The 25666-nt window shown below is 48.2% G+C and overlaps 1 protein-coding gene across 1 annotated transcript; it reads left to right on the forward strand.

Moving 5' to 3' along the window:
• Positions 1 to 279: 279 nt before the first annotated feature.
• Positions 280 to 25000, forward strand: MMP14 (matrix metallopeptidase 14). Its single transcript, XM_083471058.1, has 10 exons — positions 280 to 639; positions 9997 to 10145; positions 14823 to 14945; positions 15832 to 16139; positions 16642 to 16803; positions 17327 to 17490; positions 18154 to 18292; positions 18677 to 18827; positions 20994 to 21109; positions 22650 to 25000. The coding sequence occupies exons 1-10, from the start codon at positions 541 to 543 to the stop codon at positions 22970 to 22972; spliced, it is 1734 nt and encodes a 577-aa protein (XP_083327184.1). The 5' UTR covers positions 280 to 540; the 3' UTR covers positions 22973 to 25000.
• Positions 25001 to 25666: the final 666 nt, after the last annotated feature.

A 25666-nucleotide genomic window follows, 5' to 3' on the forward strand; every position in this document is an offset into this window, starting at 1 on the left:
AGGTAGTAGAAGCGGGAAAGAGCGAGCATGCATGCATGCATTTCGGCCGCATGTGCAGAGATCCTCTGCTCAGAAGTTGAGCTCAATAGGCTTTGCTGCCTCCCAGGCGCATGCAAGACTGGAGGCTCCCTGCCTTTCTTCCTCTCCTTTCTTTTCCTCCTTCCTCCCTCCCTCCTCCCATCTTCTCCCCTCCGAGGGGAGTCTCTCTCTCTCTCTCTCTCTCTCTCTCTCTCTCTCTCTCTCTCTCTCTCTCTCTCTCTCCATCCTCCTCGCAACCCTCTAATTGGAGCCAGACCCCGCGCCCGACCACGTCTCCACTTTGGGCGAGGGGGAGAGACGGGGCGGAAGGAGGGAGCGAGGGAAAGCAGCGCGAGGAGGGGAGAGAGAGAGAGAGAGGGAGGGAGGGGCAGAGAAACTCGACACCAGCAACTTTTTTCTTTTTTGCACGACGGGAGAAAGGGAGAGGGGGAGAGGAAGAAAAAAAAGGCTTTCGGGTGAGTAGGATCGCCACAGAGCGCCACACTCGGGGGGAGAAGCAACATGTGTCCGTGGCTCGCCCTCCTCCGGCTGCTGCCCCTCGCCGTGGCCTTGAGCGCCCTCCTGCCCCGCGGATCCTCCACCTCCCGCTTTAGCCCCGAGGTGAGTGCCCTGCAAAATCGAGGGAGGTAATGCCAGCTCCTCCTGGCCAGCTTTCCTCCGTGCCTCCCTCCTCTTTTTCTCTTAATCTCCCAGGCTTTCCTTTGCCCGACCTGCTTCTCCGTTCCTTCCCTTGCATCCCTCCACCCGCCTGCCTTCCCCACTCCTTTGCTTTCTGCTTTCCTCCCCGCTTAGGTTTTTTTCCTCCTTTTCTTTTCCTTACCGGACAGTTCATTCCTCCACGTTCCCGCTTGGTGCGCTTTTGTTCCGGGGAACCTTTATTATTATTTTGCTATGAATGAGACCTATTGGAGAAGATCTCCCCATTATTTCCACCCCTTCACTTGCTGGCTTTCCCACTCCCTTCTTCCTGCCCTCTGCCTCGCTCTCTCATTCTCTTGCTCCCGCAGTAGCCTTTCCCCTTGTTTCACTCTTCTCTCACCTCTCTCTCGCTCTCGTTTGCATTCTGTACTCCTCTGCCAGCACAGATTTCTCATTCCTTCCTTCTGCGCCTTCCCCTCCTGCTAAGTTCTCTTAAATGCTCCATTCTTCGATGTTCTTGTCTCCACTTGTCTGCTGCAGAGATGGCTCTATTCCCTCTCTCTCCTTTGCTCTCTCTTTCCCTCGGCCTCTACCACACTCATTCGCTTTCAGCTTGGCACACATTATTCTCTACTTATTTATCAACCAAGTGGCTCCCCTCCACCTAAACAGGATTCGTCCATATCTCCAGTGACAGAGCCTTCACCTCTTCCCATTGACTGGGCTTATATATTGATTTCCCCCACTTTGCTTGATTGCTGTTTGCAGTTTAATATTTCTGCCTTCCTTTTTGCAAATTCCTTTGTATGTGTTCTGCCTTCCCCAGCACTCCTCCTTTAGGAAGCTTCTGACATCCACCCTTCCCTGGTGGTCAGTATGGCCTTTCCCAATCACTCCTGATCTTTCCCCCTTTTCTTCTTCTTCTTCTTGAGACGCCCCTTCACGAGTCAGGCACGTTCTGAATTTTCCTTCCTGTATCTCCCTTCTGCCAAACTTCCCATCACCTTTGCTCCTATTCTTTTATTCACATTCCTTCTCCAGCTGTTCTTTCCATCTACTCCTCCCTTGCTTTTTCTTTTACCATCCTTTGTGTTCACCCCCTCCCCTCTTTTCTTGGATGTGTTCTTCAGCTGGACGGAGAGATGGTGTTTTCTATGCCAAGGCATTTTCTGTTCCATTCGTTCTTTTGCCAACCTTCCCCATTCCCTCACTTCTCTGCGCTTTCGTGTTCCAGTTTTGGATGGCTGTCCCTTTGATGCAAGCTCCCTTTCTTCCTTGATTTTGCCCGTCAGCTTAAACACTTTCATGCCTTCTGCCCCCCCCCCCCAATATTGATGTCTACCAAAATCCCTTCGTTTTAAGGCCTTTATTCTCTTTCGCAACCTTTTCTCTTCCCTTTTGGAGAAATATTGCAGCTTAAACTCCCCTAAAGTGGATGGAAATCCAGCTTGCCTGTTCCCTTCCCTTCCCTACCCCTTTGTTTATGTACTTTTAAAGTTTTATTTATTTGCATTTATGTACTGGGTTCACACACCACCATTTCCACCCAGACACCCTCGAGGCAGCTTGCAACAGTCCATCAGATTGTCATGTAATCTCTTCCTTCCTTTCTGTTATTTGAACTGGCTCCCTGCTCCTTTATAAATCAAGTAATGTTAAGTCACAATTCATTCCTTGCTTCTGAGCCTTCACCATTCTCAACAAGCAGATAATTCCCTCTTTCATTGTGACCCTTTTCCTGTGCCCACTTTGTTCTCAAACTCCCTCCCTATCTTCCCATATCTATCTGTCTGCTTGTCCGCTTATATCTCTCTCTCCATCCACTGTTTTGAAGGGAGTTTGAAAGAGGGATTGTTACTTGTGGTGGTCACACTCATCATCCCTTTTCATTCTTTTTTTTGCCTCACTCAGCCAGACAAAAGAATTATGTGTATACACCAGAGAGAGTGGAGTCTGTCTCAAACCACTTTCAACTCCCTTTAAAAAAAGCTTCCACCTGCCCATCAATCATCTAATCTTATCTACTTCTTAGTCTGCCATCTCTCTGTCACCCATTGAACATCTCTCATCCATATTTCTCCATTTAGCCATACATATCTCAGGCTCCCCATCCATCATTCTTCCATCTTCCTTCCCTCTTTCTTGATCACACTGCTCTCAGTTACGCAATCCTTGAAGGAAAAAAAAAACCCCAAACAAACCACCTTGGTCTCCTTCCAACTTTTCCTTGGCTTTTGACGGCGTGTCTGTTATTGTTACAGTTCCTTTCTTTCTCTTCTTTTTGTTCCTTGCTTTTATTGCCGATCCAAGCAACTTTTGCTGCTGAAACACACACACACACACACACTCTTTTTGTGGTAGCTGGGAATATTTTATGTTATGGGGGAAGAACCCGAATCAAGTCCTGAAATGTCCTCAGAGGAACAAAGAAGTCTGTGGCCTTGGTGGCTGGTTTGGAAGAAAGAGCTCTGAAGGACTTGGGGATCAATGAGGGCTAGAATGATGGTGGTGGACATCCACTGGCAGAAGATGCAACTGGAAGGATGTTTTTTACCTTGTAACCTAATTTTTGTGATAAGTTTGGAAGAAAAAATGAATGCAAAGAGAGAGAGAGAAGGAGAGAGGAATATGGGGAAAGAACTCAGGCAGGAAAAGGGCAGCTTTTCATGTGGGTGTTCTCCACCAATTTTACAATTGGAAAAAAAATAATAACAAGAAGAAAAGGAAATGGACCCAGCATAGGAAGGCAGAGGAAAGAACAGTTCAGGGAAGTGGCGGTACCAGCTCTGAAAGGGGGTTGGCGGCTGTGACCTTAAGCCACTGGGGTCTGAATGCCAGGAATGAGGATGTGGGGAGGGACGAGACAAAAGAGGGCCTTGTCTGAACCCTCGAGGAAGTTTGCAAGTTTGCTCGGACAAGAGCGAAGGCCCCGGGGATGGCTGGGGAATTCACTCTAAGGAAGGCTCTGGCCTAGGATGAAACGAAGGAGGAGGGCAGGACGGTTACTGTACCCAAAGGCTGCGTGGGCTGTGGGTTGTTTGTGTCTCTTTCTCTTCCAAGGGATATTTTTGAGACTTCAGGGATGAGACACGGTGACTTTTTTTAGGGACCGCTCCATCCCGAAGCGAGGGAAGGGAGGCAAGAGGGAGTGCGAAGGGAGAGCAAGCGGAAAAAAGCGGGGGCACGGGGTCTTTTTTTATACCCAAACGTTGGCGAGTAGAGCAAGGGAAATTGGGGGGGGGGGGTGGGAGCGTCATGGACGGATAGGAAGGCAAGAAAATAATTGGCAACGCCCGAGGGTGTCGAAATTTGTCAGGCTCCTTGACATCATCACCTGGGCCTGCTCCAAGTTCTTTTTTTAAATCTTTGCCTTAAGGGGGTGTGTTTCTGGAAAAAAAACACGCACACAAGGCCTTTATGTATAGAGTCTGAAATGTATACATTGCTGCTCACTTTGACCCTAAAGTCCCCATTTCCCTGTGCCCACTTGCTTGACTTAACTCTCATAAGTAAGGCCAAATATATCAGGAAAAGGTTTAGGCTGCAAGTCTAAGCACACTTACTAGGAGCGAGCCCCATCAAATACTTGTTTTGATTATTTATTAGATTTATACCACACCTTTCCTCAAGGTAGCATGGTTTTCCCCCTTCCTCATCTTATCCTGGGAGGTACTTTAGGCTAAGAGACAGTGACTGGACCAAGGTCACCCAGCAAGCTCCAAGACTGAGAGGGGATTCGAACCCTGGTCTCCCAGGCCCTAGTCCAACGCTCTTAACTACTACACCACCTTACTTCTGAGTAAGCACATATAAGATTGTGCATGCATAGTATTCTCCTTTTGTGGAGCGTGGAAAAGGATCTCCTGTGGTGATGTTAAGAGCTCAAGCAGCTTGGCACAAGAGGAAGCACTCCTGCAGATATTTGAACCCCGGGCTCTTATACAGCAGACGTCACTAACTTTGTGTCCTCCCAGGTGTTTTGGAGTCATCCTGGCTGGGGCTAAAGGGTGATGGAGAGTGCAGAACCAGGAGAGTGCAAGCACCATGTTGGTGAAGGTTGATTTAGGGCAGCATTGCCCTGAACTGGTCTCTGTGGTAGAATCATAGAATTGTAGAGTTGGAAGGGACCCCAAGGGTCATCCAGTCCAACCCCCTGCAAGGCAGGGATCTCATCTAAAGCATCCGTGACAGATGGCCATCCAACCTCTGCCTGAAAACCTCTAAGGAAGGAGAGTCCACAACCTCCCAAGGGAGACAGTTCCATTGCCAAACAGCTCTTAGGCCAGAAAGTTCTTCCTGATGTTGAGTCGGAATTTCCTTTCTTGTAATTTCAAGGCATTGGTTCAAATCCTACCCTCCAGAGCAGGAGAAAACAAGCCTGTCCCCTCTTCCAGGTGACGGCCCTTGAGATATTTGAAGATGGCTTATCATATCTGGTGAATGGGGAGCCGGCATAGGTCCTTCAGAGTTGATGTCGTATGTCTCTAGATAAACCAAGTAGATTGCTAGCAGGTGAATTGTGTATTAAGTGAAGGTTCTGAACTGTATTCAAGGGCAGCCCCATGCATAGCACATTATAGTAGTCCAAGCTGGAGGGTGCTAGAGATCAGGGTGGCCAGACTACTGCTATTCAAGAAAGGCCACAGCTGTCAAACCAACCTAAGTTTCCGTGTTTCTTAAAACTTAGTTCAGTCGTGTGTGTGTTTACTTCAAAGTACATCTCACTGGCTCAGTGTACCCAAAGCACTAAGCCCCAAACCATTGTTTAAGTGGGAAAGAGCAAACAGATTCCTAGGTTGTGGCTGTTTTGTTCCTTCTCTGGCCCAGCTGCTGCTGTTGTGAGTGAAGCTATGGTTTGGCAAGGTGTTATGTCTGATCCCAGACTTGTGGTTTATCCATGAATGGTAAAACCATAGAACAAACCTTGGTTGCATCTCAAAAGGCCATGTTCAGACAGCATACTAAGCCAAACCATTGCTTAGCAAACAGCAGTGCAGGAGGAGAAGTGGTCACAATCTGCTATCCAGGAAACCTGCATGTTTGTGCATTCGCACTAAACCATGGCTAAGCTGGGTCAGCGCACTGTTATTATTATTATGTATTGAATTTTTATACCTCCTTATACCAGGAGGTCTCAGGGCGGTTCACAGAACAAAATCAAAATATAAAACCACAAAATATATAATCAAAATAAAAACAACCACCTAATAACTCTCCCCAGTGGGCTTCAATCAGCTGATGAATTGGTTAAAAGGCAGGTGATTAATCAGCTTTAAAAAAACCCCTCTTGGATTGTTTGACAGCTATTAAAAATAAAACTTGCAGACAGAGGGGCAGCAGCTGTGTTGTATCATCCACTGTATGAAAAGCCAAAATTAGGGTGTTCCAAGGACAGGGCTGCCAATGGCTACCAGCCATGATAAGAACACCGGAATAGAAGAAGAGCCCTGTTGGATCAGGCCAAGAGTTGATCTCATCCAGCATCCTCTTTCTAGGGGTGGCCAGGAAACTCGCAAGCAGTGTGTGTAAACAAGAATAGCCCTCTCCTGTATTTGTGCCCTTCCAGCAACTGGCATTGAGAGAGGTAGACTGCTCCTAAGCTGGAGGTTCTACAGTATTTCATTTGTCAAGGCCAGTAATCACAGACAGACCTCTCTTTCCTTTTGGGAATGTGGATGATTGCCCCTCTAATGCCCTTCAAGCCAAGCTGGCCATTGTCATACCTTTGCAAGTTGCACTGTCTGCCCTCTCAGCCGATTTTTCATGGCGTGCCCCTGAGTTCTGGTCTTCCGAGAGAGGGAGAAACATTTCCCTCTGTAGATAAATGACACTTCCATGTGCAGAGGCAGTCTACCTCTGAGTAAAGAACAGGCACCAGGGATAGATATCAGGAAAGACCTGCCCTGCTTATGTCTCAGGACGTTCTTTTGGGGTCGGCTGCTGTCAGGAAATACATTGACAGGCTAGGAGGCCCTGTTAAATGATCCGGCCGTGCAGTTGCATTTTGCAGAGGTGGGAGAATCGCCATTGCAAAACCTATCGCATCACAAAGAGTTAACTCTTCTCCTTTCCCAGTTCTTCTCTCTGTCTTCCCCACCATAATTCATTTGCTGCTTGTTCCCTGGGTTTCTCCCTCTGAGCAACATCCCTTTTGAATCACCTGATGTTACGCAAGGAGATGATCTATAATGAGTGTCAATCCTGAACCACAGTTCCTTGTAGAGATGACCCCCCTTCCCCTTCTTCTTCTTCCTGCTCTGTTCTTTTCATGCTGCTCAATTCCAGTCTCGCCACAAGAGCAGCTCCCCAAAAGCATTGCAGAGACCAGCATCTGAAGATCTGATCCCAGGCGTCTTAGATCTGAGGAGAGCCTTGCCCAGCCTGCTTTACCAAGGGTCACCATGCCTGAAAATGGCTGCAGACAGAGTGATTCACTGTAAAGATCAATGGAAGGGGAGCAGTGGGGCGGTGAGGGGGGAGGAACTGAGACAGCCACAAGGCCTGTGTGCCTGGCAGGAGCTGACACACAAAGCAACTGATAAGTGAAGGAAGCACTTAATAAATCCCACTGAAATTCGTGGAACTTAAGGTTGCATTTGATGTTCCCCTGACCGAACTGGGCAGGGGGCAGGGTGTGGGGTAAGTTCCCCTTAGCACCAGCCACAGTCATCACAGAATTGTAGAGTTGGAAGGGACCCCAAGGTCCAACCCCATGCAATGCGGGAATCTTTTGTCGCATGTGGGGCTCGGACCCACAACCCTGAGATTCAAGAGTCTCCTGCTGTACTGACTGAGCTGAAGCTGGTCCAGACGGACAGGCAGAATAAGGAGAATGTGTTATTTTGGGAGTATTTCAGGTTTCCCCAAATTCCAACCCTCTTACACGGCTCCCCAAAGTGTACTCCTTTAATTTTCAAAATATATTTAATATTCCTCCCCTGTTGTGCCTTTGTATGAGTCACTGTTCTGGGTATGACTCCTCTTGAGATCAGGTGGTTCTTTGTATTGGGAGCAATGGAATGAATTTATCATGCCCTGTTCGTCGCTATTGCCTTTCATCCAGCGGAGAATGATGGGAAGGAGGGCAAGGTGATCACGCAGAGGCACAATGTGTCAGCTCCTGAATCAGAAGGTGCTTTGGGCTCACAGCATACTTTTAACAGATTGGCAGACGGACAGAAAGATGAGTTGAACGTATGGGAATGAGTCGGTGGGTGGGCAGCGATTGGGGAGGAAAAGCGGATGGACAGAGAAAGGAAAGAAAGATGGAGTCAGTAGATCAGGACTGAGGATGCTGGGGCCAGTCAGGTGTTGTTGGACTACAGCTCCCATGATCCCTGGCTATTGACCATGCTGATGGGAGTTGGAGTCCGACGGCATCCAAAGCACTAAACAGGTCCTCATACCCCATGATAAACTATATATATATATGGAAACAGAAGGAATGCACTGTGAACTTTATTTGTTTAGTTCATAAATTTGATATTCCGCTGGATTGTAAAAACGAAACCACAAAGTGATTATGTAGGTGGATAGGCGTACGTGGAGGGGAAGGTTGATAGTTGGGGGGTGTCCTTTATAAAAGATGCCCTACCTCAAAGCAGGAAACAGAGAACACACAAATGGATTGATATGTAGGGAGGAGTGTGGGAAGGATAGATAGACGGGAATATGCTGAAAGATGGAAGCACTGAGTGGGATTGATACCAGCAATTATTGGGCAGTGGGTCTTTGCCATGGATAGTATGGCTGAGCTGACAGTATATGGACATAGATCAAGGGCGGGGGACATGTGGCCCTCTGGGTGTTGATAGACTACAATTCCCATCATCCCCAATGTGCATGACCAGTGGGCAGGGGTGATGGGAGTTGTAGTCCGGCAACATCTGAAGGGGCCAAATCTTCCCTACCACTGGGATAGAAGAAGCACAGAAAACCAATAGTGGGGAGCCCCGTGCCCCATTCTCCAAGTCCTTTGTAAATGGATTCGTAATCTAGAGGTTCCTGAACTTTTTACGTCAGAGCTTTGGCCTTCTGGACATTGCTGCACTCCAACTCCCATCAACCCCACCCAGTGTGGCCAATGGCTAAGGATGATGGGAGATGTAGTCCTGCAAAGGTCTTGAAGGCCACAGGCTCCCCAACCCAGTTTGTTTGATCCTCCTGGCAGCCAGCTATTTTGTTTTTCTTGAGCTATCCAGAGCGTGCCTGCATGCGGCGAGCGGAGCTAGCAGGAGAAGGGCTGGGATTTGTGGAAAACCTTGTTCTGAGGCCAGGGGTTGGCCTCTATCTGTGTCTGGTTCCTTCGAACCCTATGATTCTGTGGCCTAGCTCTTACCAAAGCGGTGAGCCAAGACTGGGCTGTACCACTTCAGATGGTCGAAGGGGTGGGCACATAGGCCCAAACGCCATATGAAAATAACCCCCCTGCATAAAATATCAGCACATCAGAGAGGCGGCTGCTCTGATATTCTTTGCCGTGCTCATCTTCTGCCTGAAGGGCTTTTGTTTTAAATCGGGTGAGCCCCCCCCCCAGCAGATTGAGGTGGCACAGTCCAGACACAGGTCTGACCATCTTAGTGAGAATGAAGCCTATAGGTAGAAATGGATGGAGGAAAGAAAAAACCCTGAAACAATTTGCCGTGGCTCAGTCTTCCATTCTGCATTTTTTGGGTTGTGCACCCTTTGCAGTGATTCCGGCTTCACAAGTGCGCTTGTGACCAAACTCGAGATATATAAGCTAATCGCCAAATGGCACCTTAAACCTGGTCACCGCAATGCAATGTCTAGGCGCCTTTTTTTGCGGCAGAATTTCTTGTTGTCTTCGTTATGATTATTATTCATTTCATTTCTATACCGCTTAATATTTTAAAGAAACAATCTCAAAAATTGGTTTCCAACTCACTGAAACGTCGAATAAAACAACCCAGCTTCAAAGAAAATATTTCAGATCCTTTTCTAAGTGACATTTGGCTTTCCCCATATTTTATTTAACTACTTAATTTGTAGAGCTGCCCCATTGCAGAAGGGCTCCAGGAAGCCAGTGGGCTAGAGGCATTAAGAGTGTCAGGCTAGGACCTGGGAGATCGCGGTTCAAATCCCCACTCGGCCATGAAGGTCACTGGGCCAGTTACAGTCCCTTAACCTATCTCACAGGGTTCTTGTCGGGATTAACTGGGGGGGGGGGGTCAACAATGTACTCCTTGGAGAAAAAGTTGGGATATAAATGCAATAAATAAGCGAAACGTGCCTGGGGAATTTCGACCACTGCTTGTGAGGACGGCTGTGCTTCTCACACCCATCTCCTTCTCCCCCCAGGCCTGGCTGCAGCAATATGGCTACCTGCCCCCCGGAGACCTTCGGACGCACACTCAGCGCTCCCCACAGTCGCTCACGGCCGCCATTTCGGCCATGCAGCGGTTCTACGGCCTTCAGGTGACGGGCACGGCGGACTCCGAGACCATGAAGTGAGTTCCCTTCTCCTGCTGCTGCCGCTGCTCGCTTCCTTCCTGGGTCCACCCAGTTCAGCACTGCCTACACTGGCTGGCAGCAGCTCTCCAGGGTGTCAGGCAGGGGGCCTTGCGGACATCTACATTGCAATGCTCAGGCTCTGCCACCATGGCCCTTGGTGTGACAAATTCTCCCTTTCAAAATCCAGTGGCAACTCTTCTCTGTTTTCACCCATAAAAGCCTTGGGAACTTCGCTTCACCCCTACCCACAAGAGAAGACCCCTTTTAAAAAATCTCTTTTAGACCCATGCCCTTTTGAAGGCAATAATGCTCTTCTCCCTCCCAATAATTTAATTTTTTAGCTTTATTTTGGGTGGTGTGGGGGTTTGTTTGGCTGGGAGAGTTGCATATTTCTAGATATGTCTGTGTTTTCTTTCATTTTGGGCTGTTTGTAGCTGTTTTGCCTTCTTTCTCAAGTGGTTTCTGAGCACTGCCAGTTTTTCTCATGGGAAATGTGTGCTTTTGAGGCTCCCCTACAAAAGTTTTGGGGGTTCCAAATGTGCCCCAGGCCCCAAATCATTTGGGACCCCAATTTTAAGGTGTAGCAGTAAATAGTAATAATAATAATAGTGATTTATTGCAAACCATGTCCTAAAAAATGGATAGTATTTACATGGTTCACTGAGGTGCTGTGGCAACCGAAGAGTTTTTGGTCTTTTAGTCATGGGGTGGGGGTAAATAAACAAAACTGTTTTGCTTTACTGGGAAACAGTATCAGAGGGGAATTGTCTCCCTACGTACTGAAACCAAGCATCAATCAAGCAAATGGGATATATTTCTCACAGGTCCTATCATGGCGACCTTCAGTGACCGTGCTTCAGCCATTTTGAAATGAGCGTGTGGCATAGCTGTCAACGTTTCCCGTTTTTTAAGGGAAATTCCCTTAATCTGAATAGGATTCCTTGCAAGAAAATGGAAAAGTTGACAGCTATGGCATGTGGTCTGCAACTGTGTGCCTTGGTTGCCTGCCGGCCTAAGTTGGGTAAAGAGGAGAACTGAGGGAGAGGACAACTGTGAGGGCCTTCCTCATTCGGGGTACACGGTTGACGAGACCCAGCCTTGATAAAGCTCTACTGGATAGGATAACTTTTCTGAATTCAAGGAGCACCTCATAGATGATAAATCTCGAACTCAGGACAGGCAAGACCACCAGTTCAAGAGCTGAGATTTGTCCCTTGCGAGGTGCTTCCTGCATTCAGAAAACTTCTCCTATCCAAACTTCTGAAGACTTGAAGGCCTACGGGCAGTTTTTCCAAAATGCCGCATGGCGTTTCTCAAAACGCTGGTGGTGGGAACACGATATTATGAAACCACCTAAAAGGGCCATGATGTAACTGAGAGAAAGGCTGGGACTGTGGTTGTGGCTGGGTGGCTGGTTTCCAGTTCCCAGTGCTGGCAAGCAGGCAGAACGGCTGAGCGGCATCCTGTCCCAGGGGTGGCCCTAGTATTGCATACAGAGCAAGCAGTGTCTGGTGGAGTTAGGGCTGACCAGTGGAACTCCACACCACAAGAGCTTGGCGAGGGTACAAAGAACAGAGGAGGAGGAGGAGAATTTTAAACAGGACTCAGAAGCAGCTTCCGGGTGGGAAATGGTGGGTCTTCTAGTGCCTGATTTTGCAGTGGGGGGAGGCAAATGTATGTACTTCTGCCCCCCCTTGATTATGAACTCTCTCTCTGTGGGGTGGGGGCTCATCTTTCGTGGTGGCAGTGCGTAGTTGCCAACTGCAATGTGCAACATCGTCCTTTAAAGCACATTAAGTGGTTCCTAAACTATAAGCTAGCAAAAGATTTAATTAACATTTTTTTTACGAGTGTTTACCTTTCCCCTCTCCATCCCCTCTCTGCTCCCTCTTTCTAAGCTCCCCCCAACCCAGTTTAGTCTAGGGCTAGCACTTGCCTGTCACATAATTGCAAACTCCAGCCGAAAGAGCAATTTTATTTGCCACGCCTGTTGAGGTATGCCAGGACTGCCCTCTGCTCTCCTCCCCTGCAGAGCCTCAGTCAGGCCCCATCTTGAGTGCTGGCATGGACGTCTCCTGCCTACAAGCAGAGATGTGCATTGCCTGGAGCCGGCCTTGTCTCGCTTTCGCCAGCCTTGCCACTGCCAGCCCAGCAAGCTATGGCCAGGCTGAAGGTGGCAGGCCTGGTGTCTTCTCTGCCTTGGCCAACAAAGATTGGGAAAGCGAAAAGTCTAGCACATCGCCACTATGTTTGGCATATAGAGCTAGGTGACTGGCAGCAAATCGGCACCCCTTGGCCTGTATAAAGCTGATAAACCAGTGTAAGAACTCCATGCACACGCTGGATGATGGGATTTGTAGTCCAAGGCATCCAGAGCTGTGGAAAGCTGTTTGGAGATCCTTTGCAAAAAGGAAGAGTGGGGCAAGAGAAACCCTTTAAAACATGTTATTTGCTTGTCTGTTCTGGCTTAGTGATGATACGGGGAAGGGCTGGGCGAGAGGGTTAATCAGGGATGATGGGGCTTGGAGTCCAACAACTTTGGTGGGGTGGGGCTACTGGTTTCCTTATCCCTGTGCTGAAAGCATCCCAGAAAGGCTTCTTATGCTAGGCAGAGGAAGTCAGAATTGTGGGTGTGGAGGAAGGGAGAGGGGAATTGGCAAAGAATGGCTTAGTGTACACCCTGGCAAACGACAGTGCCGGAGAAACAAGTTGGCGTGCGTATGCCGCCGTTGTTTCAGGCAGCAGCCCCTCCTCACAACAACCCTGTGAAGCAGGTTACGCAGAGAGACTGCGATCGGCCTCAGGTCCACCCAGGCAGCTGAGTAGGGGTTCGAAACCTGGTCTCCTAGGTCCTATTCTTGCATGCAAAACTTTGTGCTACTCTCCCACAACGCTATGGCTCCTGAAGCAGAAGCCCAGAATGATACCCCTCCGCATGAATCCATGGGGGCCCAATCCACCAAAAAGTTACCTCGTACAATCTTCTGTCTAATGGAGCTGTCGTCAGCCTGCCTCCTGCTCTCAATAAGACCCAGAATCGGTTGTCTGAGTTACGGGCCGGCGGCTACTGGCTTAGCTTCCTCAGTCTATGATGCCACCTCTTGTATTTCTATGTTGTGAACTGCCCCTGAGATCTACGGTTGAAGGGTGGTATACAAATTTAAAAATAATAATAAATAATATCAATGCAGTCAGAGAGCAGAGACAGGGCTTTGCCTCCTTAGGAGTTTTGCTTCTCTTTTGGTCTTCATAGCAGTGGGCATCGTATATGATCACAGCATCATCATCTTGAATCGTTCTCCATCTGTAGTTTCAAGCGGCAGAGGCTGGCTTATTATTATTGTTATTAATTTTTTTATTTATACCCCACACCCTCCCTGGCCAGAACCGGGCTCAGGGCGGCTAACACCAATAAAACTACAATAAAACGTAATAGAAAAAGAAAAAAACGTTAATTAAAATACAGGTTAAAATACAATTTAAAATGCAGCCTCATTTTAGTAGTAGCCCATAAATCAAAACCATAAGGGGAGGGAAACATAAGGGTCAGACTGAGTCCAAACCAAAGGCCAGGCGGAACAGCTCTGTCTTGCAGGCCCTGCGGAAAGATGTCAAATCCCGTAGGGCCCTGGTCTCTTGTGACAGAGCGTCCCAGCAAGTTGGGGCCAGTACTGAAAAGGCCCTGGCCCTAGTGGAGACCAATCTAACCACCTTGCGACCTGGGACCTCCAAAGTGTTGTCATTTGTGGACCTTAAGGTCCTCCGCGGGGCATAACAGGAGAGGCGGTCCCATAGATACAAATACCACACTGCCCCACCAACCTCGGTTTGCAGCTCCCTACCTCTGCTTTCCTGTCTGCAGTCTGCCCAAGGGTGGAAGTACCCTGTCTGCTTCCTCCCCCTGAGTCTCAGTGTTGCCGTTTTAGGACCAAACAGGGAAAAGGATGGCAGACAGAACTAGAATGAGCTGGCTCTGTCTGCCATTGACTCTGACTTCACCTGCTGTTGTGTCCCCATGTCTTCCATTCTACCTGTCTTGATACGCACCAACCCCCACTAGTTTCAAGATGGCTAGAATGTAAATAACTGTTCCGACGGAAGCAGCGGTAAATGCTGGCCAGATGTCAAGGCATCGTCAACCACCAACATCACCGTTTATCTCATGCTTTCTAAATGTAAGTCTCAAAGCAGTCCATAAAATATGCAAATACTTCGAACTTTTAAAAGCAAACGCATCAATAAAATACAATAATTTTTTTTTGCTGAAAGCGCTCCTCCAACAATACTGACCCTATACGAAGGACACATGCTACCCCAGCCTACTAAATGATTAACACCACAGACAGGCCGGAAATCATACTGTAGTATGATTCCAAGAAGGAACCAAGGGTAAACAGGAATGGCTTAGCCTGGCAACTGAAAGCTGGCAGTGGTGGTGCCAGGCTTTCCACAATTCCACAATCGGGGAGTGATCACTGAAAAAGCTTTTCTCACATTGTCCCCCTCTCTCAGAGGCGGCGCATGAAGAGAGACGGACCTCATGACAAGTTGCTGAGCCCGGGCAGGCTGTCTGCACGGCTAACATGGGGAGGTCGACCTACAGAGACTTTGGTGAGATAGAAATGTGTTTCTCAAGGGCAGCTGGAACCTTAAAGGCGTCTTCCTTCTTCTAGGGCTATGAAGAGGCCCCGCTGCGGCGTCCCAGATAAATTTGGAGCGGAGATCAAGGCCAATGTCCGGCGCAGGCGCTACGCCATCCAAGGGCTGAAGTGGTCGCACTACGATCTTACTTTTTGGTGAGGTTGGCAGAGAAGACGGTGTGGGGCAGGGAGTCGAAGGGCTGATCTGTGGGAAAGGAGAATTAGCTGTGGGGATGGCTCTGTCAGAAGAAAGGCAGGCGGTATAGAATTACGGGGGGCAGAATTCTGACTTGTTACCAGAAGAAAATGCAAATATGGGGTTATTTTTATACACATTTCGTGTCGTCCTGATGTTGAAATCAACGTGGGACTTCAAAGGGGGAAACTTTTAGGAGATGAGACAGTGAGGCAAAAAGCATGAGTAAAAAGTGGCCTCTTGAGAAAGACCTGGGAGCTACATGGAAGGCAAAGTCTGACTCCTCAAGCCCCACTCTCAATTTCCTGCTCTGCAGCTTCATTTTTGAGTGCCCCACATGTATTCTAGCAAACATCATTTGCTCAAACTAAACACTTAAGATAGGAAGAAATCTGACGGTCTGAATAAGCCAACACGTTTAGCGCTACAAATCTAGATTCTCAGGTTTCCAGGCAACAGAGCAGATTTCTCCCACCCTATTTTTCAGTGTTTTCCCTGAAAGTTTCCCAAAGTAGCTGTCAGAGGAAGGGCAGAAGTCATAACAAGCTTTTGGCACCATTGTCCTGCCTGAAGAGCCATCTTAAGAGGGGGAAGCAGCTAAATGGGGTGCGTGACTGAGAAAGGAGGGAGAGCTTGGAAGGTCATTTTAGCCGGACAAAAGGAAATCTGAAGCTGGTTGGACAGGGATGATTGATTAGGAGGATTCTAGGGATCCTGAGAGGGATGTCTAAGCGATCCCTTTGTGGAAGCAACGCAGGTTCAGAGGCCTACATGCCTGAGATAGTTGAGGTATCAGGACGGGCCTTTCCAAAATCCTTGGTATTTCAACTTCTGCCTCTGTTCCAGTATCCAGAACTACACACCTAAGGTAGGAGAGCACGCCACTTTCACCGCAATCCGACGCGCCTTCAGTGTGTGGCAGTCTGTAACGCCACTGCGCTTCCGTGAGGTTTCCTACTCCGACGTGCGCGAGGGCCGCCAGCCGCAGGCCGACATCATGATCTTCTTCGCCGAAGGCTTCCACGGCGACAGCACCCCCTTCGATGGCGAAGGAGGCTTCTTGGCCCACGCCTACTTCCCTGGGCCCCACATCGGTGGTGACACTCACTTTGACGCTGCGGAGCCCTGGACTTCCCGCAGCGATGACCTTAGCGGTGAGTGGAAGTTTAAGGTGCTGGAAGGACTTTGGGGTGGGGGGAGATAACATGTCAGGAAGAAGAAGCGTAGATGGTGGCAGACGTGACTGATGAACCCTTGCGTGGGAATGAGTCACTATGAGTAACAACCGGCGAGAAAAAAGAACCCCTCTCTCCTCATTGGCTCGAGACCAGCCAGAACATCACTTCCTTTTTCTAGTTCCCCAAATCTCATAATGAAGTGAGTTCTAGACAAAAGCAGAAGGACCTCTTAGGAAGGAAACCCCCTGTATCCAATTCCTTATTTTCTCCTGAGCCCAGCCTTTGTTCGATCAGAACCGATATCTGTGAAAGAATGGCCCTGTGTCCAGCTATCCTTGACCCAAGTAGTGCTAAATTCCCCTTGGCCAAGATTTTTGCACTCCTTGAACCATTTAGTGTCCTTCATCTTGAGGGGATGGTTGACTCTGGCAAACCATTTGCAAAGGACGCTGGTAAATCGTTGCTTCTCTCCTCGTAGGAAATGACATTTTCCTGGTTGCGGTGCACGAACTGGGCCACGCGCTGGGTTTGGAGCACTCGAACGACCCGTCCGCCATCATGGCCCCCTTCTACCAATGGATGGAAACGGATAACTTTGAGTTGCCGGAAGATGACCGGCGTGGCATACAGCAATTGTATGGTATGACCCCTCTTAACTTCCGTTGTGACTTCTGACCCCTTGGCCTGATTCCATTTCTACTCTTATATCACTCTCACATGTCAATTGTTGTCCCTTTAGCATGGCCAATTAAGAGAGTGCTTCAAGGGAATGGCGGCCATGTTTTCCTGGCCTACTTTGAGGCTTTCTGCTTCCAGTTCCACTCAGCTGATTTTCTGACTTTACACTGGCAACTAGCTGCTTTCTTTGGAATAGGGATATGCTCTGGAGCGCAACGGAGTCATTCATCTCTGTTGTTTGCCCCCTGCCATTTTGTAATTGGCGGAATAGTGCCCTTGAACATGGAGCTTTGATTTTAAGTTGTTATGGCTAATAATTCCTCAAAAAAGGGGGAAATCTCAGGCCAAACTAAAATCACCCCAGTTCTTCGCTGTAACCCTGACTTCTTAGAACTTTCATTGCATGTTTTATTCACACACAAAGCTGAGCCTAACCCTGCCCTGAAAGGTTCGAGATTATTAACCCTTTCCATCCTTGTCTCCAGGAACCGAAATCGGCCACCCCAGTAAACCTCCGCCTATCCCTCGAACCACTATGAAGCCCCGGGTCCCAGACCGGCCGCCCAAGAACCCAACGTACGGCCCCAACATCTGTGATGGGAGATTTGACACCATCGCTGTGCTAAGGGGCGAGATGTTTGTCTTCAAGGTTAGCCCTGTGTGGGGAGCACAATCAGAGCCTTAGGCTGTGGGGAGGGCAAAGCAGAGAGGGGAGGTTATGAGTTTGTAGGAAGGGCGATAGCCCTGCTTTGGAGCCATCTCTGAAAATGCTATTATCTGGGTTTATGTTTGCTACATAAAAGAGATAGATTCATCATTCTGTAAGAAGATTTTTTGGGGGGAACCCTGAACTCTGCAACCTGTATATGGAATACGGAGATTTAGCATTTTTCTTATTTTGCGTAATTTATTAAGCCTCTATTAGTCATGCTTGCAGACTAAGGTGTGTGTAGGCCTCTGATACCCATTCCCTTGATAGCTACTGACATTCTAAGTGGAATCTCCACAAACACAGGTTTAATATTTGCTATGTATTTCCAAGCTTGTCTGTTTAACCTTAAGGGCTGAAAATGTTGTTGTTTCTTTAAATTTAATAGTCAGAATGTAGAAACCAGTACCCAACATCAACTTTCATTAGTAACCAACCGTCAGCCCAAACTGTGGAATTGCAAAAGCGTGCAAGCACCAGCTATTATTGCAACATCCATTAGCATCAATATCTTCATGCATGGACCCACCGATCTAAGTATGCAGGGCAATCTAAACACTGTTTTACATCATTTGACACGTTTGGAAACTCGCTGCTTTCCAGGACAAATGGTTTTGGCGAGTCCGGAACAACCGAGTGATGGACGGGCACCCTCTCCCTATCGGCCAGTTCTGGGTTGGTCTTCCCTCAACAATCAACACAGCTTATGAGAGGAAAGACGGCAAATTCGTATTCTTTAAAGGTTGGTGGACTGTTATGAACTGTTTGCTTCCGAAGGCAGCAAGGTCTTCCTCAGTGCGGGATGCCAATATGTTACATAACTAAATATATTATTCCACCTTTCCCAAAAATATATATTTTTAAAATTACTGTGATTTATATACCTTTTAATTGCTGAGGTGGGCTGCGCTGCTGTCCTGCCAAAGTCCCTTCCATGGGAAAACAGCCTTGTAGGCCAAATTGGGACCTGTGCCGGGCTAAATTTGGCCTCCAGGTCAAAGCCCCACCCCATAATTCTTTGTGGTGTTTGATGGGGGTGGAAGTTTGGTCTTCTGGCTAGGGAATGCTAGACATGGTTAAGACTCCTGGTGCATCTTGGGAAATCAGGTGACCTTCCTTCTTTCAGGGGACAAGCATTGGGTCTTCAACGAGGCCACCTTGGAACCCGGCTACCCGAAGCACATCAAGGAGCTGGGCAGAGGGCTTCCCACAGACCGGATCGATGCCGCTCTTTTCTGGATGCCGAGTGGGAAAACCTACTTCTTCCGGGGAGACAAGTGAGTTACCGATAAGCTGTTGTGACCCACTAAAGCGGCCCACATTTCGCACCCAGCAAACCAGACCTCTTACCCAGCAAACCATTGAAATTGTTTCAGCTTCAAGACTTCTAGTCATTGGCTTTGCCAGGTGAAAATGCGGGAGGATTTGGGTAACGAGCGCCAGCTGTTTTGGGGGAAGAAACCACTGGGTGGTTCAATGAGTCCTTTGTCCCTGCACCCAGGTCAGAAGGGTAATTTGCACGTCAGGACTGCTGCAAAATTCCCTGTGGCTTTGCCCTGCCTGGGCACAGTTCACCATCTCTCATGCCCCTGGACCCACACTCAGGCTCCACCTCCCTGCTCGGCAGGCGAGACAGGCTGGCCACAACCTTGGGATCCCACTTCAGTCAGCTTCCAGCAGCCCTCCACTGCGCTGCAGGACACCTGTGTAGAGCCTGGGCCCAAAACTCTGCCTGCGTACATCTGCTCTGGCTCCTTGGGACCAAAACAGAGTTGGAAGAGGTTGGAGGGGCCCGGCCCCTTCACTCAGCGCTCCCACCCCTATCCATCATGGTCTTCCGAAGCATTCTGTGCACGAGTGTCTGAATCTCATTGCTGTGTCCAGGAGGCCATGTGCAGAGAGGGTTGCCATGCAATGGCAGCTTCCCTGGGCAGAGTGGAGAGAAATTGCTGCAGTTTCTCAGAGCGAAGCAGGTTGCCAGCCAAGTCTCTGTGGGAAGCGAGTGGTCATTGTGAGGCCCTTTTTGTGAGCTTGCAGGTGACGCAGTCCTTTTTGTTTTCCATGCATAATTTTTGGGAAGCTTTTTTGCAACACACCCCGAGCCCTAGAATAGGTTGCTTGTTCAAGCAAATGGACACAGGAGGATAGGAAGTTGACATAGTACTGAGTTAGGCCATTGGGGACCCATCTTGCTCAGTACAGTGGTGCCTCGCAAGACGAAATTAATCCGTTCCGCGAGTCTCTTCGTCTTGCGGTTTTTCGTCTTGCGAAGCACGGCTATTAGCGGCTTAGCAGCTATTAACGGCTTAGCGGCTATTAGCGGCTTAGCGGCTTTAAGAAAAAGGAAACAAACTCGCAAGACGTTTTGTCTTGTGAAGCAAGCCCATAGGGAAATTCGTCTTGCGGAACGACTCAAAAAACGGAAAACTCTTTCGTCTTGCGCGTTTTTCGTCTTGCGAGGCATTCGTCTTGCGAGGTACCACTGTACTGTCTTCGCTGACTGATGGCGGCTCTCTAAGGTTTCAGGCAGCCCTGCTTGGAGTTGCCAGAGATTGAACCCCTTCTGTATGCAAGTCAGATGCTGTACCACCAAGCTATAGCCCTTCCAAACAATATTCTACTGTGAGTTGCAGGGGGGGGAGGCAAAGAGCTGAAATCAGGGCACGGAAGCAAGTTCTGCTCCTCCAACTAACTAGGAATTTTCCTCGTCCTTCCCTGCTGGGTTCTGTAATTTCACCAGTCAACACCTGCACATTTCCAAGGCTGTCTTCCCATCCTTGAGGGCGAAGAGATTGGCTTTTATTTCAAAAGAACGGCAACTGAGATTGACAGGATGCTGAACGCTGCACCTGCCCTCAGAATCTCTGCTTTGCATGATCACCTTGAGAGATAGGCCAACATAGAAGTGTTTCTGGTTCCTTATTAAACCTAAAGGTTTAGTTCTTTTGGTTGCCAGTTTGCTGTGTGCAAGTTAGTAGCCCTGCGGACCTCAGAATACTGCCCAGGGCAAAAAGTCCCAAGTCAAGGCAGTGGGGGATGTTCTTCTGAGTAAATTTAGCTTGGGCTGCACACTGCAGACGTTTTACCTGTAGATCCTCAAGAGCTGTCTTGCTCATTGACACCAAAGATCCAACAACTGCAGGCATGAGATGTTTCAGATATTCTTAGATTGCAACTTTCTGAGCACTGGCCATGCTTGCTGAAAGGGCTGGTGGGAGTTTTCCACCCTTGGTCTAACCCTTTCTAAAGGCCCTCTTAGCCACATCATGCAATCTTGAATTCCAATTTAAGGCATTGTCTGGCCACCAGAGGGAGGTTTGATCACCGCTGCTGCAGCTTTCTTGCTCATCCCGTCAGGGGGTTTTGCTACAGAGAGGGAAGAAATTACTTTTCTCTTTCTGCTCTGCAGTCTTTTTAACACAGCGTTCTTTTCCATTCTTCAGATATTACCGCTTCAACGAAGAGAGCCGAACGGTCGAGCCCGGCTACCCCAAACACATTTCTGTCTGGGAAGGGATCCCTGAGTCACTCCGGGGGGCTTTTATGGGCAGCGATGAGGGTGAGAAAGGGGGAGCGGAGGGGGGCTATTGGGTGGGAAGAAAAGGGGGTGATGAAAATGCTCCACTTTCTAATGCAAAACTAGGAAGGATGCAGCCCACCAGATACTGACTGATGTAAGAAGCAGCTGCCAACATTCTGTGACCAAGAAAGAGTGAACAGGATGCACATGAATAAAATTGGATGGTGGTGTGCAGATAGGGTCAGGATTTGATACCTAATAGCTGGAGTCATTGTAGCAGGGAGCTTAATCAGCAGCCACCATATTGCAGCTATGCAGAAAAAGCTGAATTGCTGCACTCTAGGACATTGTTACGCATTCATTGATTATTATGAAGGGAGTGCACGGTTTCCCTTCAGAACTATCCTTGTGAGGCTGATGAGGCTGAGAGATATGGGCTGGCCTAAGGGTCACCCAGTGAGGATCATGGCTGAGAGAGTGATTTCAACGGGAGCAGGCCCTCTTCCAATATTGCGTCTCCTCACCGTTGCAGTGAAGGCAATGCCTGCCTTGTCCCCTGTTGTTGGCAGAGGGTAGCCTGGCCTCAGCCGCAGGAATCTCCTGAAGAAATGCAATGCACCTAGGTGCATAGATTATGCAAAGAGTGCCTTCCAGGTGCTTCTAGTGTGAAAATCAACCCCCTGCACACTCAGCCATTCAAAAGGCGTCCCGTTTTAATGACTAATAATCGTTTGAGCCTTCATGAAAGATGGCTGATGCGATACCGTTGACCGCCATTGTGGAGTTAATGTTGTGTTCCTAAAATGATTCAGCGGGTTGCAGCTGGTAATCGTTTATTAAAACATGAATTTTTCATTATGTGAATTTTTTTTTAAAGGAAGCTTTACCCTTCCCAACTCTGATCAGGAAGCCATTTTGCTACAATGAAATATAAAATGCCTTAAAAAGTGATTATAGCTTGAATTGAAACCCAGCCGTAAAAACTTGTTGATCTGGAACCAAAGGTTATTTTTACAAATTTCTAACGTGAAATGAAAGTGAAGATTCAGATAGAAAACATTTTGCTTTCAGAATAATGAAACTACTCAGTGTGAAATACCATTTTTCTCACAAAAAAGTCTTGCTTTTAGAATTTACACATGCCTTTATAATTGACACATTGGTGTCAAATCCAAAGGGAAGGTCTGAAATCAACATTAGGGCCACAAATTCTCCATATGTACTCAAAATGGGGGCAGAAAATGAAATTCGGATTCCAGACCTTAATCTGCAAAACACAGGCAGATATCACTTGAATTCCAAATCTGCACACGAAATAAAACGTGCTTTGCAAGGTCCTCAACTTGAGACTGAAAATTAACTTTGAAGTAGCCACCAGACAGATCCTACATCCCTGCCTCAGATGGGTTTACAAATTAAAAGGGGGGGGGGGTTCAGAATTTCACAAAACCCATCTCGAATTTTATTTTATTGGGAATAATCCCATTGTTGCTCTCGGATAATTTTTTCCTTTGCTGTTATAATTGACTCTCATTTTCTTCCCTGTTTCTTGACCACCCCCTATTCCTCCCCCGTATAGTTTTCACCTACTTTTACAAGGGAGATCGTTACTGGAAGTTCAACAACGAGAAGCTGAAGGTAGAGCCAGGGTACCCCAAGTCTGTGCTCCGAGACTGGATGGGATGCAGCTCGGGCGGAGACCGCCAGGAAGACGGCGAGGAGGTCATCATCATCGAGGTGGACAATGCGGAAGCAGGGGAGGTGAACGCAGCCGCTGTGGTGTTGCCCATCCTCCTGCTGCTCACCATCTTTGCCCTGGGGATTGCCCTGTTCATCTTCAAGCGCTACGGCACGCCCAAACGGTTGCTGTATTGCCAGCGTTCCCTGCTGGACAAGGTGTGACAAGGCGAGCTCCCTCGCCGGGCTGGGAGCACCAGGGCCCTCCTGTCTCCCTCGCCTTGGCCACCATCTCTCCTCCGGTGCTTCTTTCGTGAACCCTTTTGCCCTAGTCGCCACACTCTTCCTTCTCTGCCTTTCCCCGGTGCTGCCCTGCCGCCATTTTGTCCTCCCTGTGTTCCTCTTCTGGCCTTCGTTCTGCCACTGCTCCTTGCGTGCTACTTCCTTAAGCCATGTCCCGATCTCCTCTTCTCCACTTCCATTTTCTCCTGCTGCATCCTTTCCCCTGGTCCTGTTCTCCCTCCTCTCCTCTCCTCCCCACTTCTCCTCCTTCTCGGTCTCTTCACATCCCCTCCACCCCCAGCGGGTGCGCTGAGCATGCTCACCGTGAGTGTAACTTGAGGAGGCAAAAGAGGACTTTCCCCCATGCTGGTTTCGGTCTCCACCCGACCCCCGTCGCAGTGCACCCCTTGACCTCCGCTCGGGAAAAGGAGACTTCGCTTTGACCTGCCAACCTGCAAGGCAGGGGGATAAGACGGCACACTGTGAACGCCCACCAAGGTTCCCCCCCACCCCCCGCGATCTCCCATGGGTGGGATCGAGGTTAAATTATCACGGCGACCCTCCCAAGTATCCGCTGTTGTTAATGCCGCCCGCCTTCTTTCAGGGTCACATGGGAATGAATGATGGGCAGAAGGATGGGTACCCTCTATTAGGAGTGATGGGAGAGGAGTTGCAGGTTTCGGCCTCGTAGTGGGCGGAGCTATGCAGACGAAATAGGGAAGCTGCAGAATTTTGGGGCGGGGCAACGTAGCACAGCATTCCAACTCGTTTTATCATTCCATTGGGCGTGGCTTGAAAAGGAGGGAGGAGCCATGGCTGACCAATAGAAGCGCTTATGTAGATGACCCAACAGGGAGGGCCCTTGGTGGAAGACAAGGGGTGGGGTTTAAAATGTGGGGCGTGGCATGACAGCTCATACCTTTCGGAGGTGGGGAAGCATCTTAAAGGGCCAAACCTTGGGAAAGTGGAGGTCTCCCACGCAGCAGAGGTGGAGTTGGCCATTGGTACCTTGAATGCAACAGAGAGCGGGGCAAGTTTGGGAGCGCAGGAAAGGGAAGGGTGGTTGTGGCGGTCGGTCTGGAGGTGGAGGTAGAGGAGGAGGAGGTGTAGAATGGGATGGAGGTGGTCAGCACGGTTCAAATGATTTTGCATAAATGTTTACTCCAATGTCTGATTATAAGTGCATGAAGTTTACAGTTGTCACTTCCAATCCATTCTGGATTCTTAAAAAAAAAAAAGCAAAGTAGCAATTTCCAAAAACCGGGGGGGGGGGGGGAGTGGAAGAAAAATTCCTATTGCACCAGAGAACTGCCTCAAACTGCCTTATCCTCCTTTCTTAGGGAAAACGTTTAATTTTGTTTGTTTGTTGAATATGTAATTTTTTAATTATTCTATAGAAATTCCTTTTTTGAAAAAAGAAAGTTTAAAATAGTGCATTAACAGGGTGGGGAAATCAGAATAGGGGTGGGAGATGGAACCCCCAAATCCTGCAGGCCGGGAACGAGGTATCTAAACTCTCTCCTATTCAGACCATTTTCCATTGGGGGTGGGGGAGGGCGTGTCTGAATTCTGGGTCTTGTGTTTTCAAATGGTCTCCAAACGGAATTAAACTGTGTTTAACGATACATTTGGGTTTGTGGGCGGGTTTTTAATATTGTTTATTGTTTCACTTTATTGTTATTATTATTTTGCTATTATTAATAAACACCCATTCTTTGGGAGGGGAATATAACATACATTGCTGGGTCCTGTAGGCTGTTTTAAATCTGTTATTCCTTTTAACGTTTAGCAATAAAAACCCCCATTTCTGGGTGGAAATGGACTCAAAATGCTGGGAGTTTTCAAACATTTATTTTATTTTATTTTTGTCCCCGCACAATTTGTTCATGACTATTTTGTTATTAAAAATAATCACCAGAGATTTTTTTTTTGGAAAAAAATAAATGCTGGAATTTCCCCTCCTTTTTAGTAGTATGTTGTATTAAAGTGTGATTTATATTTCTTTTTTGGGAATTAATATCTAAATACTCCTGAGATATTTCTGCACATTCCTGGAAAGTTTGCTTGCCATTCCTTTTCACTGACCCAAAGAAATGCTAATATAGAAATGCACAATGTGTTTGGCCCATTAAGGGCTAAGAGCCAAGTTCAAATCTAAGAATAATCGCAGAGCTACGCTTCTCAAGAGTGTTTTAACAGTCAATCCCTTTTCCCAGGGAACTCTTGAAAACTAGCTCTGTGAGGGATATAGGGCTCTCCTCTTAACAACTTTCAGCACCCTTAACCAACTACACTTCCCAAGATGCTATAGGGCAGGCACCCCCAACCTGCGGCCCTCCAGATGTTTTGGCCTACAACTCCCATGATCCCTAGCTAACAAGACCAGTGGTCAGGGATGATTGGAATTGTAGTCCAAAACATCTGGAGGGCCGAAGGTTCGGGATGCCTGCTTTAGAGGAAGCTGCTGTGGCTGTTGAAAGTGCTATGATACCGCTTTAAATGTATGGTACAGAATGGCCCTGAATGAATGGCCACTAACACTTCTCTGCCAAAATTAGCTGCTCAAAATCATCCTGGGATACTTTGTGGAGTCAAACACCAGAGCGATGAAAGTCACAGGGAGAAGATGAATTGCAG

This window comes from Podarcis liolepis, assembly GCF_965112155.1.
Source record: "Podarcis liolepis genome assembly, chromosome: 13".
NCBI lineage: Eukaryota > Metazoa > Chordata > Lepidosauria > Squamata > Lacertidae > Podarcis > Podarcis liolepis.